Source organism: Panthera leo, chromosome C1 (assembly GCF_018350215.1).
Source record: "Panthera leo isolate Ple1 chromosome C1, P.leo_Ple1_pat1.1, whole genome shotgun sequence".
In the NCBI taxonomy this organism is placed as follows: Eukaryota; Metazoa; Chordata; class Mammalia; order Carnivora; family Felidae; genus Panthera; species Panthera leo.
Genome location: NC_056686.1, coordinates 1,053,437 through 1,068,987, shown reverse-complemented (window position 1 = coordinate 1,068,987; position 15,551 = coordinate 1,053,437). Strand labels below are relative to the sequence as shown.

Genomic DNA, 15,551 nt, shown 5'->3' with positions numbered 1-15,551 from the left:
CCAGGCCTTCCTCCGACCAGCGCCTGGCAGATGGGAACCCCAGGAGGATCTGCCAAACAAACACTGAGGAGCCTCCTTCCCAGAGCACCCCTGCCCTTGTTAATAGTCCACAGCTAAGAAGAGCCCGACGAAAAGGAAGAGCTGTCACCTGGACCAGGAATCTGCTCTCGGATCCAAGCCTGCACCTGACCCCAGAGGCCAAGGGTCAAGGGGCATCTGGAAACCAAGTCACGGAAATGGTTGCTGGCAGCGGAGTCCCTGGCTCGGTCAGGGCAGCCCCAGGGACGGGCACAGGCAGCGTGGCTGCCACATGTCCTGGCCAAGGCAACCTTCCAGGCCCCAGGGGCCACCCCATGACCCAAAGAGCCAGGAAGCCAGGCCCTCCAGGGCTCTGCAGAAAGGACAAGGCCGCCCCCTTCAGCCTCAAGGCCGTGGTCACTTACACACACTCGCCTCCCACACAAGGTGCCTCAACACAACCGCATCTGGCCCGTCTGGAGGACCAGCACCCCCCAGGCCACCTGTCACCCCTACTAGCCTCCTGGAACCGACAGAAGCAAACTAGTGCAAACTATGGCTGAGAATAGGCCTGGACCTAAAAGTCCACACGAGAGGGGTGTGAGCTGCGGACACAATGGATTTCGAGGGGGGACTGACCCCTTCCCGGCTGCCACAGGCCGCACCCACGGTAGGCACTCCACAGCAGAATGACCTCCACGGGGCACCTGGCTGGCCCAGTCGGTGGGGCACGCAACTTTTGATCTCGGGGTTGTGAGTTCGAGCCCCACATTGGGTGTAGAGATCACTTAAAAATAAAATCTTTGGGGCGCCTGGGTGGCTCCGTCGGTGAAGCATCCGACTTCAGCTCAGGTCACCATCTCGCGGTTCGTGAGTTCGAGCCCCACGTCGGGCTCTGTGCTGACCGCTCGGAGCCTGGAGCCTGCTTCGGATTCTGTGTCTCCCTCTCTCTCTGCCCCTCCCCCATCCATGCTCTGTCTCTGTCCCAAAAATAAACAAACATTAAAAAAAAGGTTTTTTTAAATAAATGAAGTAAAATGAAATCTTTTAATAAACAAAATCAAAAATAAGATGACATCCACATTCAGGTCCACCTGCCACTGTGCTCGCACCATGAGACTTGCCCCCCCAAACACCCAGAGCCCCTCACCCCAGTCCCTGCCCTTGCCTGGGTGGCGCGGAGGGTCTCCTGCACAGGCAGGCTCCTGCCTCTGACGCCAACGGAGGATCGCAGGCCCCAATACGTACCAGAGACATGACACCGGACCGTCACTTACCACAACGGACGGGACTCACATCCAGAATACATCAAGAACTCCCACCAATGAATAAAACAGAACAGCTCGACTCAAAAAGGGGCAAAGGACTTGAACAGGCATTTCTCCACAGAAGGCGAGCGCACGGCCAAGAAGCACACGGGTCGCTCACCTCACCCACCGCGGGGACGTGCAGACCGGGGTCGCGACGACCGACCACCCGCCTGCGCCCATCAGGGTGGCTGCCTTATCCAAACCACAGAAAACACAAAACAAACACGGATCCTCAGCAAGCATGCGGGAGAAACGCAACCCTCGTGCACCTGGTGGTAGGAACGCACAACGGTGCAGCCACTGTAGGAAAGTGCGGCCGTTTCTCAAAAAATTAAAAACACTGGGGTGCGTGGGTGGCTCAGCTGATTGAGCATCCAACTTCGGCTCAGGTCACGATCTCACCGTTCGTGGGCCCGAGCCCCACATCAGACTCTGTGCCCTCAGCTCGGAGCCCGCTTCTGATCCTCTGTCCCCCTTCTCTCTCTGCCCCTCCCCTGCTCGTTCTCTCCCTCTCTTTCTCTCGCAAAATAAACAAACAGCAAGTATATATATAGAGACAAATAAAAATAAAATAAAAATTGTAACTTGGACTTCATCAAAACTAAAAATACCTGCTCTCCTAAAGACACTGTTCAGAGAATGAAAAAGTCAGTCACAGATTAGCAGAAAACATTAGCAAATTACATTGGGTGAAGAACATACCTAAGTTATGTAAAGAACTTCCAAAACTCAATTAGAGAACAACCCAGTTTAGGGCGCTTGGGTGGCTCAGTCAGTTAAGCGTCCCACTCTTGATTCTGGCTCAGGTCATGATCTCACAGTTCGTGGGATCGAGCCCCGAGTAGGGCTCAGCGTGGAGCCTATAGGGATTCATTGTCTCTCTTTCTCTTTCTCTCTCTCTCTCCCCCTCACCCCCTGCCCCACCCAGCTCCCACCACATGCTCTCTCAAAAAAAAAAAAGGCTAGAACAGCAAGTTTTACGATAGCAATATTTTACCACAACAAAGCAAATGCACGAGGCTAATTACAAAAACACGAACAATAACAAAATGGCCAATGCCAGTAGAAAGAAGTTAAGAAATGAGATTTTCACCGTTCAAATTAACAAAGTTATCCCGAATGACAGCCACCAAAGGTTGTAAGAGCAAAGGAACCTTCTTAATTCTCTGGGCGTGTAACAAACTGGCAAGCCATGTACAGAACGAGTTTCAGGAATGTGTAAAATCGAGAACCCTCTCAGGGGCCCCAGGTCTCCTGGCGTCAGAGCACGGAGCGGTCACCCCTCAGTCGAGATTTAGGAGGCACAGGAGATACAGATGTGCATGTTGTGTGTGTGTAAGTAACACCAGCAGGTGCCCCCTTTGATCTGCCGAATCTTCCACAAGAAGCCCCCCCACCTGACCTCACACGTGCCCAAGGAGACACACGGTCAGAGAGGACTGACCTCGGCCAGCACAGGACACGGGGGCCCCTCCCTCCCCCCCCCCCCCCCCCCGCAGGGGGACGGGAGAGCCACTTCAGAGGACAGCCCAGCACGATCTAGGTGCCCTCCGGCTCGGCCACGTCACTCGGGGCCCAGGTCCCAGGCACGCGCACACGGGCCGGCGACGATCCGCGACTCCTGTTCAAAGTCATCCACGTGGGAAGCCAGACCATCCGCCCCAAGAGTGAGGACAGGCCGATGTGCTCAAGCGGCAAAGCCACACGGCAACGAGGCGGCAAGCGAGTGACCAGAGCCGCCGGGCGAGGGCCTGTGCAGACAGGCGCCAGTGACGGGGCCACGCCGGCTCCACGGGGACACAGGCGCACACACAGGACGTTCAGGATGGAGTCCCCTGGGGGTCGCAATGAAACAGAAGAGCAGAGCAGACAGAGTGTACCTCTTAACCCGCGGGGGGACGCGGGGGGCGCAGCCGGTCTGAGATGACGTTCCCGCATCTACGCTGGTGCTCGGAGGCTTCCGGGAAGTGTTTGCGGCAAGACGCTCCCTGAAGCCTCACTCGTAACAAAAACGCAGCTAAATAAATGCCGGAACCCTCGATACCACAGAATACTTGGAAATATGTGGCCTTACACACGTGCACAGAGGCAGGCACACGCACACGTGTGCACGCAGCAGGCACGCGCAGAAGGCCCCTCAGTCATGAGCAACGGTGGCCCTGGACCCTGCAAAGCAAGCGCGGAAGAGCCACTTCTGAGACAGCAGGGACCCGAGTGCGGGCTGGGCGCCTCTGGCAGGAAGGAGATCCCTTCGTTACTGTCAGCTACGCTGACGGCGCCACGGCTGTGACCCGTGCGGACTCTGGACACGTTAGGAGATGAAGTGCTGAACTACGAAATCAGCACCGCCCCGTGCAAAAAAAAGGGGGAGAAGTCGGAGGAAACCAAACGAGTGAGACACTGGGAAGTGCTGGGCCGGGCGTGTGGGCCACACTCACTAGCCTCGCCACCCAGGTGTCAGCGGGCAACCTCCCACCCTAACTGTGCGTTTCCGTTTCCGTATCCGTATCCCCAGACGCGCCCCGATGGCGCTGGAAGGGGCGCACCCCTCCCGGGCCCTGCATCAGATGGCGCGCGCCCACCATCTCGGCGCCGGGAGTGACAGGAAGGGATCCGGGCAGCCCTGCCCGGCACCGCCTTCCTGGATTTCTGTCCCACGAGGCCAGTGAAGCGTAACCAACAGCGGCAGAGGCCCAGGCATGCAGAGCGGCCACCGAGCTCCTGCCACCCCCTGGCCCAGCTCCCCGGTGCCACCTGCACCCCCTCCACGGGCACCCGGCCCCTCACACCTGTTGAGGAGGCTGACGCTGGCCAAGGTTCCAAAAGCCTGGAGCCACGGGGACGGCAGGCCACCCTGTGGGGCCGCCCTGCTGGGTCCCCGTCGTGGTCCTCGGCCCCCCAGGGATCACCCAGAGAACCAAGACACAAGCCTTTGTCGCAGAGACTGAGAAAACAGATCCACCAAAGCAATCACGATTCAAATAAAAACGTTTAAGTGAGAAAATAAAACGTCTAACTACACAAGAGGCGCCAAGCTCCACCAGGCAATTAAGTCTAGGGGTGCAGGGGAATCCACAGAGGGACCCTCCGTGACCCCAGACCCTCTGGAGAACAGTGAGGGCACGTTCTCCCGTAAAGGGGAGGAGGCTCCAACGCCAGCCCCACAGGACCACCCGCTCCCACGCCGGAACGCTCGCCTGGAGGCAGCGAAGGGACACCAGGCCGGCCCCGGCTGAGCCCGTGGGGTGGACACCACACTCTGGTTCGGGGCGTGGGGGGTGTGCAGGAGGAGAGGCTTCCTCCTGCGTATTTGGGAAGGAGCTTCAAAGTCCAGACCTCCCCCCGGGCCCCCAGCAGGCATCAGGGACCGAGATGGGTGCTGTGGCGACGACGGGACCCGGGCCCACCGTGCGGGCCCCTCAAAGCTCTTCAGGGCACAGGCCTGTAGCCCCCAGCCCTCTGTGGTCCCGTCAGTCAAGACCCTCCCTGACCTCCGCTCCAGGACCGGGCCCGCTTCCCCAGCCCAAGACCACGGCCGGCCCGCGCTCCACAAACACGGAACACGTCCCCGCTCGCCGAGCCGCACCGAGGCAACCCGCGGGCCTACCTTGTTCTCAAAGCTGAAAGAGCTTCCTAAAATGAGACAAAATCCACTAAGGTCAGGCAGGCTGGGCGACACTTACTGCATACAAGAATGTTAAAAAAAAAAAAAATCACAGTTTTGATAGTTCTGCAAAAAAAACTTAGCAAATTTACAACAAAACTGTCAAGTAATTAAGGCAAGGCACTTCACACATGAACTTAAACTGCTAATTAAAATCCCCTCGCTTAATTGACTACATTTGCATATCATTCAGCTCGGGAGCATCATTTTTTTAATGGTTTGGGCAACACAGTTGTAACGCCAGGAAGCAGGGAGGCAGCAGGTAAGGCGGGACCACCCGCACGCGCCCGCCGGGGCCGCACGGACTTCCCGCCAGGCCCGGGGTACCCTCACCTCCGCAGCGCTCTCTGGCCGCGGCCCCGGCCCCCCGCCCGGGGTGGGAAGGGGGCAGAGTCGCCAGCCCGGAGATCCCACCATGGGCTGCTCCTGGCCGCCCCCGCCCGGCACCTCTGCCTCAACCTCCCATGCAGGCTCCCAGCACGTGGGACGAGCGCACCTGCCTGTCCCTCCGGGGAGAGGGTTCCCGGCTTCCCCGGTGGCGCACTTGACCGCCCCCTTCCATCCGGGGTCCTCCACGTGCTCAGGGAGCACCAGCCCGGCCACTGGAGAAACACACTTGCCTCACCGGTGGCGATGGCTGAGCCTGGACGGCCGCGCTCACCGTCCACACACAGGCACAGGCCCCAGGCTGGCACACGTGGCCTCGCTCTGCGGTGGGGGCCAGGGGCCACACGGCAGGAACCGCAAGGCTGAGAGCGCCCCCCTCGAGAAGGGGAGCTCCCTGTGAGCAGGGGCCCGACCAGGGCAGCCCCGGCACCAGCGCGACGCATGGATCTCAGCCGACCAGGGCGGCTTAGGGACCCAGACGGGGCGCCACAGGGCCCAGGCCGGCAACAGGGCTGTGGGTCTTTCAAACAGGGGCTTATGGGGGCGCCTGGGTGGCTCAGTCGGTTAAGCATCTGACTCCAGCTCGGGTCATGATCTCGTGGTCTGCGAGTTCAAGCCCCACATCAGGCTCTGTGCTGACAGCTGGAGCCTGCTTCAAATTCCGCGTCTTCCCCTCTCTCTCTGCCTCTCCCCTGCTCTCGCTCTCTCTCTCTCTCAAAAACAAACATTAAAAAATTTAAAAAAAACCAACAACAGGGGTTTCTGTGTCACTTTCAGCACAGAGCCTACATCAGGATCGCAGACCAGTGTCCACGTCCCCACAGCTGAGCCACTGTCACTTCCCATCCTGACGGTCTCGGTGTAGCGGGGAGCAGGTCTGGACGGAGAACGTCAGGCAGACAAAAGCATCCACGGGGATAGCCCCACGGACTGAAGTGGTGCCCAACCCACGGCTCTGTGGAAGGAGGGCCAGAGGGGGAGCCACGAATGCCACACGCAGGAGCCGGCTCGCCCATCGCTGCCACCCCCCCACACACAGAGGTCTCACCAGGGGGCTGGGGTCACCGAAAGAACACTCAGCTGACAGGGGACAGATGGAGACAGGGCACGAGAAGCTGGCTCTGCTCCCAAGGGAAGGCAGGCCTGGCCCCCATGAAAGGTTCTCTCCGGTCATCCGGCACCGAGCGCCCGGCGGGGGTGGCCGTGCTCACCCGGGCTGTGGGGACACTGCAGCGCGGGGGTCGTGTCCTGCGTATGAAGCAGGACAGACCTTCAGCCCCCCCCCCCCCCCCCCCCCCGCCAAAAACACACTTCCTCCCCCAACACGCCGCACGCCCCGGTGGAGAAGAGGAGGGCACAGGGGAGAACGTGCCCCAGACCCAGACTCTAGGCAGGTCCCCAGACACCAAGTCACAAGCAAGTAGCTTCCCGTGAGGACACAGCAGACGGCCTCTGGGGCAGGGAGACAGACAACCCGCCACCAGCAGATGCCCCCAGAACACGTGCACTGTCCCCACCCCCATCCCAGAGGTTCAGACCCAGGAGCTGGGACACACGGTGGAGCCGCCATCATGGGACTGTCACCCCTACCTGCCCCCTCACACGTGGGCTCCGGGGTCCGGTTAGGGGGCAAGGGCCACACGAGAGCCCCACTGGCACCTGGGGCCCTCAGACCACAGGGACCCGGCTGACCGTCTCGGGCTCCCCTCTCCTCCCTGCCACCCCACCTGCCACAGCGGTGACCCTCTACCTCAAGCACCCCAGCGGGTCCCCGGGAAGCCTATTTCCAACAAGAGATGTTCCTTCCAAAGCAGCCAGCTAACGTGCCATCGGAAGCCCCCTCGAGGCGGGCAGCACGGCCAGGCTCATCCGGCGCCAGAGCTGAGAACACCTTCGCTCAACAGGCAACAGCCAAGCACCCGAGTCAGAGCAGGTTCGAAGCCCCCCCGCGCAGATCTGAGCGAGCCACCTTCTTGACGACACACGACACGGCCAGGACAAACGACGCCTGAGGGACACCACTCTACTCCCGAGAAACTCCCTCCCTCTCTCCTCGCCGTCAGGAGCAGAGCTGCCGAGGTTTCTCGATAACTAGTGATTTCATGCCTCTGTGAGTCATTCAAGGAGTATTTACTCCGGGCCCGGAACTGGGGACCCAGCTGTGACCAACCTGCCCCCTCCACGAGGCTGACAACCACAAACACACAAATCCCAGGCCCACCGCAGCGGGGTGGCCCGGGGAACGGAGCGGAAGGCCCGACCACCACAGGCTGCGCGGCCCCGAGCGTGGCCCCGAGCGTGGCGCCGGCGCTTCCTGAATCGCGACCTGTAGCTGAAGTCTCCAAGTCGTGTTCTCTGCAGCCTCCCCAGTCCCAGCAGTAAAGTCAGATGAGACACAGGTGCCAAACACCCAGACAATCTCACGGGTTTCCCGGGCTCTGCCAGGACCCCTCCCGAAGCCTCCCATCTGCCTCCACCCACACGAAAGACACGAGGATTACCCCAAGGGACGAAAATTTCCAGCAACGACCAGAGCAGTGCCCGGGGCACGCGCAGCAGGTACCGGGCACCACGGTCACCAGCAGACCTACACGCGGCCAGAGGGATCTCTGCCCCAGCAGGTGCCCCGTCCACTCTCGTCCTTCTTCTGGACATCTCTCCCGTCCCCCAACCATCCCAGTTCCATTTCACACCAGGGTCCGGGTCCTTAATTTTAGTAACAAGTTGACACAAGCGGTGGTGAGTCCCAAAACTGGAGGGACCCCCACCCCCAGGCCCCCCTCCGGGCTCCCATGCTGTGACCAGCAAGGCCACTCCACCTCGCCGAGCCTCTGCGGTGATGTTGCCCAGAAAAACAGTAAGTCTCATGCAGCAAAACGGGCCTCCAGCCCGTCCTCACTGCTCTGAAAGCAAGGCTCCCCTAGAATCGGACTCTTGATTCACAGAGGAGCAGCGTAAGAGCTACTGTTTACTCCACGCCAGCCCTGCAAACATGCTAGAGGCTTCCTGAGCGTGACCCAAGTTTGCCTGTACAAACCGCACCTGGGCTACCGGGCAGGGCAGCGGGGGAGGGGGGGGTGCAGGGCAGCCTCTGAGAGGTCAGGCAGGGCGGGGACCTGGGTCATGCTCACACGTGCAACAGGGTGGCCACATGTGTAGCCCCCCCCCCCCAAGGTCCCTACCACCCACGCCACTTCATTCCCATGGACACCGTTTGTGGCTCTAACCCAACGCCAACCGAAACCCGCTTCAGACCACGCGAGGCCCTGCAGGGAGGGGCCGCCCGCCACACACAGCCCCACACCACCCCACACCCCCAGGAAATGACTTCCTGTCCCTTCACTGCGACTCTGATCCGCCTCCCCCCATCTGAGATGGTCAATAAACAGAAAGCGGGGAGCAATGGGCATGGTCCCCAGGCCACGCCCCGGCTCCGTCCCAACTCCGCCTGGTTCCCCATTTCCCCAGGGACCGCGAGCCAGGAGGGCAAGGGCTGGGGCAAGAACGGAGGCCTTCTCCTCCCCCTGCAGCTCTCACGGACCTTAAGGAAATAATTCAGCCTCTATATTTTGACTCAAAACAAAGAAACTTTTTAAAAACATTTCAGTTGAAACTTGCATAATTCCTCCAGTGGAGAAATCCTCCCTGACTTTCGCAATCCTTAGAAAGAGACACATTATTGGTGCTTGTGTAACAGTCTCCGGGGCCGCCGTGAAGAGTCCGGCCGCCGGCCTGGGCCACCTCCCGCGGTCACCTCCCGCCAGACGGCCAGGGCCGGCCCCGGAAGCACGGCCTCCCCCAGCCCCCCCCCCCCCCGGCTCCCCGGCGGCCAGGGGTGCGGGGTGCGGCTCGGCCACACTCCCCCAGACTTCCTCCAGCGCAGGCCTGTCTGCCCTCACCCGGCACCTCAGACAGACATTACACAAACTGGCTGCGGGGAAGGTTGAGAAACCGAGACGCCAAGAGTCAATGACCCTACTCTCATAGCCCCAGCTGACGGACGGACGGACCCCAGTAAGACAGCAGGAACAGAGGCAAAGGTCACTCAATGACCCCGCTGCCCCAGGCGAGCTGCTGCCCTGGGGAGACCCCAGAAGCTAGGGGGACTGGCCCAGCTGGAAACTGGCAGGATGGCAGGCAGACAGACAGACAGGCGGACAGCCCACACCTGGAGAACCATCTAGACCTGCCTCTGCTCACTCAGACGGGCTGAGGCACCCGGCCAGCCATTCAGCAGCCCCTCGCTCCCGCACGGCCAATTCCACGGCATGGGGGGGGGGGGGGGGGAAGCAGAGCTCGTTTGAGCTGCCACGTCCCCCACCGGAGAAGACTCCCCAGCCTTCACTCTGGCACACCCTGTCCTTCCGCATGGGTGGGAGGGGGTGGCCAAGGGCCGTCCAGGGCGTCACCTAAGCCGGCACCCACCTTCTCAACCACACGTCTGCAGCCAGGAAATCACCACGGAACCCCACAAAAACCTACAGCAAAGCAAGTGGACAAAGAGACGACTCCGTCGCTAAGTCTCTGCCCACACAGCAGACGGCATCCAAAGGACGGCACCCCATTCAAGAGGGGGCCCCAAGGAAGCGCGCGGGTCGGAGTCTGTTCCAGCCTGGCAGCACCGTCTTCACACTGTTCCTTCCCATGATAACATCAGCTCAAATAAGACCAGACACACCTCTCCGGGAGAGAGTCCACAGGCCAAGACCCCCTTCCCGGCCTGTGGACCCAAGAGGTGCAGTCACTCCCCAAGACAGGCCACAAGACTCGGCATCCCCAGGGCTGCCGGCCGGTCCCTGCTCTGAGGAAGCCTGCCCTCTGACCAGGGAGAAGTTGCAGGTGACACGAGAAAACCTGTCCCAACGTCAGGAATCCAGACACATGCAGTCGCGGACCCTCACGCCACACACCAAGGGGCCATCGGCCTGCAGGCCCCTGGAGCACAACGAGCCGCATGACAAGGGCAAGGCTACAAAAGGACCCTTCTGAAAACCTGGCGATCCGAAGGACGGATGGACGATCCGCACAAGCCAGGCTCTCCGATCTGGGAACCGGGACCCCCGGGAGAACAAAGAGCATCTCCGAGGAGCCCCAACCCTGCCCGGGCCCCAGGGAGGCAGCGCCCCGTCCCGCGGTCGGCCCTGGTTACCCCGCAAGGAGGCCTCCTGCGGGCCAAGAGGCCAGGCCCCCAGCAGCAGCTGAGCCGGCAGCACCCACGTCCTCCTCTGTGACAGCAACCTACGCTGCTAAACAACCAGACCAATTCAGCGCAGACACCATCAGACAAGCCCAAGAGGAAGGGACAGAGCCAGTCGGGCAGAAGAGGAGAGCAGGGGTAGAAAGGGCACCACGGTCCCCATCTCCTTGCCATGTGTTCTTCCACACAGGACGTGTCCCACCCCTACCGGACACCTAAACACCCTAGAGAAATAAAACATCACCGGTCACCACTTGCTACGGTCCCCATCTCATACACGAGAAAACGGAGACCCATACAGGTTAGGCCAACTGGCTCGAGGTCACGCAGCAGGAGAGACGCAATGAGGACGTGGGAGCCATCCCCTGGGGTCCCACGGCTGGGCTAGCCTACCACAGGGCGCCCAGGGCAGCACCCCGTGGGTGGGGGAGCGGGGAGAGGCTGGGAGACGGCTCCCCACGGCCCCAGCACGGCCGACAGCACTTCCCGCAGGCCCCCGTGACGCGAGGGGGCATCCTTAAGGAGGCCTGCCAACCCACACTCGCAGACAGGCCTCCTTCACAGGATTTCCAGGTTCGAGGTCGGAGCCCCACCCCACACTCATTTCCACACTGGGGCAACCACAGACAACCCACCACGGCCACAGCCACAGGCAAAGCAGGGTGGGCAAAGGTGAGCGGGTCTCCGAGACCCCCAGAGACCAGCGGCCCTCCTGGCACCGAGGGCGAACGGTGCCGAGTCTCCGGCTGGCAGGAGAGCTGGGCGGCTCGAGCCCCACAACACGGGAACGTGCCTCAGCTCCCACTGCCTCACCAGAACCCAAGGCCCCAGGGGAGTCATGTCCCCTACAGAGAGGAATTCTAGCACATTCTTTGTTCCCTGCTATCCTCATCCCTGCTAAGTCAAAAATACTAAACTAAGCTATAAAATAATTGAAGAAATCAAAATATATTCCACAAATAAGCCATCAGAGGCGACCGGAAGGAGCGATCACAGATAGGCGGGGCACGGTGGGGGGGGGGGGGCTCTTCCCAGGCAGCTCCTTCCATAGCAAGTGGGGTCTAGGCAGCCGGGGGGTCCCATCCCTCCCTGAAGCCGAGACCTTCCTCCTCACGTGGTGCCCTCGGCACGCAGACAGACGAGCACATGGCTCTGCTAAGGGATTTAAAGAGAACGACACACCCCAGGACTCCCAACTGCGTGGTCACAGAGCCAAGACAGCAGGCAGAGCCCCAAGAACAGGACAGGCAGAAAAAGCCAGCAGGAAGAGCACCCCACGAGGTGGCAGAGCCGGCACGAGAGCTCGTGGGCAGACGCCCAGGCCACCACCACACGGGACAGTGGGGGCTGACACTGACCTGGAGACCCCACCCACTTACGATAAGCGCGTCCTCCTCATCTTGGGAAATTTTCGTTTAATCGGTACGTAAAATTTAAAGCAGCATGGGGGAAAGCACGGAAGGAGACAGGGCGCTGGTCATCTGTTGAAAAGGCCGGAGCAGAAACGGGGTCTGGCCTCAGCTCCACGGACGGTGGCGCCCGGAAACAGTCCTGCCTCCTCCCCAGGCAGCGCTCCGGCCCGGGAGCCCAGGCTGGGCCTTCCCCGAGCCTGGGGACGGCCGCGCCCAGAAGCACAGGGCCTGCTACAAGGGACCCCGGGACCAGGACTGTAGCTGTGACCAAAGGCCAGCCCCGGCGAGCCCCCACCCCACAACTTGGACGCCAACACAGGCACACCCCGCCGGACAAGGCCCTCTGCCACCTGCTCTGGAGGTGGGGCACCTGCCACGGCCTCACCCACCGGCTACAGCCCGCACCTACCACAGCCCTGCACACAGGACTCCCCTAGGCCACAGCGACGGTGGAAGGAGCGGGCGCCCCAAACAGAAAAGCCCCCAGTTCACACGGGGTGCTTATCGCGTCGCCCATCACAGACTCATCTGAAATCGAGGGCTCGGGCCGGCCTTTCCTGCCAGCATCCTCCCCGACTCAAAGCATCCCTCGTGCACAACCCCTGCCCTACAGTCAGCGGACGGCTGCCACCTGGGCACCGGCATAGCTGAGGGCAGAAATGCCACCGAACGCTCGTGCACGTGTGCGCGCGCACACGGCAGCCCTCTCCCCAAGCACAGGCAAACAGGCCCCTACATCCCCAGCCCCTCCTCTGCTCACCGAGACTCTGACACTGCGCTGGAGGGGCGCCCAGAGAAAACCGGGCGGGAGCATCTATTCACAGATTTAGAAAAAGAAAAGTTTGATGCAATAGCTGAATTAATTAGGCCTCCTAAGAATAGCTAAGCCAGTGCAGCATTCCGAGCGTGCAGTTTAATAAGCCTGGATATTTAAAAGAAAAGTTACAAATACTTGGGGAGGGGAAGGCACCACGAAGAGCTGGTGAGGACCCCAATGAAAGGTTCTGGCGTCCAGTGGCCCAGAAGCTGCCCGGCCGGATCAGAGATCCTCCACCGGGCAGACAACAGAGCCTCAGCCAGTGGCCTCCCCCGCCCTTCAGCGTTTCAGAGAGAGGGAGACAAGGAACCAGGCGTGTCCAAAACAGATCGTAGGCCACGAGCTACTCCTACTCAGGGCCCCAGGTGCCCACTGACCAGGGCCCCAAGCCCAGGGCCGAGTGGCCCTTGCCGCCACACGGGGGACTCAAGGATTCACACCCTGGCAGGCCCACGGAGACGCACAGAGCTGGAGTCGCCGTGTCTCGGCCCCCTGCCACCGCGGCCTGGACACCTGGCTTCGTTTCTGAGTCTGTCTCCCAAGACTTCAAGGCACAAACAGGCGCTGCCTGGCCCAGTTCTGTCTGCTGCGGTCCATGGGCAGGCAGCCCTCTCTGTCTGCGAGCCTGGGAGCCGACTCGGTCTGGACACCTCCTCAGGGCCCCAAGGCAGGCCCCAGGCCTGAGGCTGCAGCCTGGGCTCGGCCCACATCTAACCTCCCAGGACTCGGGACAAGAGCGTCTGAGTCCCGAAGCCTGCCCTTCGCAGCCCATCTGAGCGATGGCTTCTGTGCCCACCAGGCCGCAGAACACTAGGACCCCCCACCCCCACCCCAACTCCTAGCAAGCCGGCTCATCATGGGGATCGAGCCGGAGGACCTTCCTACGCAGCCGTCGATGGGGACACTGACGCCACCCTGAATTTCCTCAAAAACAAACCCTAAGACAAGTCCCGGCCTGCAGGGACAGAGCCCCTGCCTGGCCCCGGGACGGCCCCCCAGCCTTTCCCCGGCCCTCCCAGCTTCCGGGCCCTGGGGCCCAGCACACCCAGCCTCCTCCCTCGGCCGGCAGGGACACTCACCCGGGGCACCCGCCGCTTGTACTTGTTGCCATAGTCAAACTTCTCCTTCACGTCGTCCAGGCAGCGGCCGAGGCGCGCCTGCTCCTCCTTGCCCGTGTAGTCCTGGCTCAGCAGGATGTAGGCCCGCCAGTTGGCCGAGTCGAAGCCCCAGTGGCAGGTCCGGTTCTCCAGCGCCTTGTGTGAGTGCACCACGAACTTGTGCGGCGGGTACATGAGGCGGCAGTCGAGGCACTGGATGCAGGCGGCGCTCGGGCTGCTGTAGAGCTCGGGCACCAGCAGCCCCTTGCACTTGCCGAAGCACTCGTGGTACACACGCACGCTGCGCTCGCTGAGCTCCAGGCCCAGCGCCAGACTGGCGGCCAGCTCCTTCTTGCAGGGCGGCGGGTAGGCGCCGCCGTACAGCAGCGCGTTGCACAGGCGCTCGGCGTCCGTCTTGGTGATGAGCCCGCACGAGGGCGCCGAGAAGGGCAGGATGCCCATGACTTTGAGGATCTCCAGCTGGTCCGCCGTGCAGCGCGAGCAATAGATGTGCAGCTCGTCGCACACCGAGTTGATCTGCTGCAGCGAGAAGTCGCGCAGCACCGAGTTGAGGATCTGCGGCAGGCACAGGCGCTTCTCGCCGCCCACCACGAAGCACGAGATGGTCTCGCCCTCCAGCACGGTCTCGCAGCGCTCGGTGGAACGATCGGATGGCATGAAGAAAGGCCCGGGGAGCACCGGCGGCGGCGGCTGGATGGCTGGCAGGTGCAGCACGGGCGGCGGCTCAGCGGCCGCGGGCACCGGCGCCGGCACCGCAGCCGCGCTTGCCTCCTTGGCGCTCTCCTTCTTGTAGGCCTCCTGCGCCCAGCGCGCCGAGAAGGCGGCCGGGCCGCCCAGCGAGCTCATAGAGCTCAGGTGGAACTGCTCCAGCGTCTTCTGCAGCCCCGGGTGCGGCTGGAAACCGCCGCGGCCGCCCGCCGCCGCCTCCATGGTGCGCTCCGGCTCCCCGGGCCGCTCCCGCTCCCGCGCGCCCGGGCCCCCGCGGCCCCCGCCGCCGCCCCGGGCGCCCCGGCGGCGCCCCCGGCCCCTGCCCCGGCCCCCTCCCCCCGCCGCCGCCGCCGCCGCCGGCTCCCGACCGATCACGGCCGCGGCCTCGGCCTCGCCCGGGGGCGCGAAGGGGTAGGCGGGCGGGGCGAAGGGGTCCCGCCGCTGGAGCCCGCCGGCGCCCGGGCCCGGCGCCACATCCACGCGCCCCGCGCCCCGCCCGCCGCCGCCGCCGCCGCCGCCGCCCGGGCCCCCCGCGCGCCCCCCGCGCGCCCCCCGGGCCCTAGGCGCGGGGCATGACCCTGCGCGCGCCGCCAACGCCAACGCCAACGCTCGCGGGCCCGGGGCTCGCGGGGGGCGCGCGGGCAGGTGCCGGCGCCGCGAGGCGCGAATCGCCGCGGCGGCCGAGGCCGAGGGGCCCGGGAGGAGCGGGGGCGCGGGCGCGGGGCCCGCCGGGCCGTCCTCGCGCGGCGCGCCGCCGCCGCCGCCGCCGCCCCGCTCCTCCCACCGCGCGGCGCCCGCCCGGCTCGTCCCGGCGGCGCTGGCCGGCCGCGTCGCGCCCGCCGCCGGCCGCCCCGGCCCGGCCCGCGCCCACCCCGCCGCCCGCGCCCGGCTCCGCGGCCCGCCCGCCCGCCTGCGCGCGC

The 15,551-nt window shown here is 63.1% G+C and overlaps 1 protein-coding gene across 4 annotated transcripts in view; it reads right to left on the bottom strand.

Annotated features, from left to right (window-relative positions):
* Positions 1-14,876, bottom strand: part of SKI (SKI proto-oncogene) — a 70,140-nt gene extending 55,264 nt beyond the window's left edge. For all 4 annotated transcript variants that reach the window (XM_042954022.1, XM_042954024.1, XM_042954023.1 and 1 more), the window contains exon 1: positions 13,885-14,876. In XM_042954022.1, coding sequence (XP_042809956.1) covers positions 13,885-14,853 — 969 coding nt within the window. In that variant the 5' untranslated portion in view covers positions 14,854-14,876. The remainder of the gene's footprint in view (positions 1-13,884) is intronic.
* Positions 14,877-15,551: the final 675 nt, after the last annotated feature.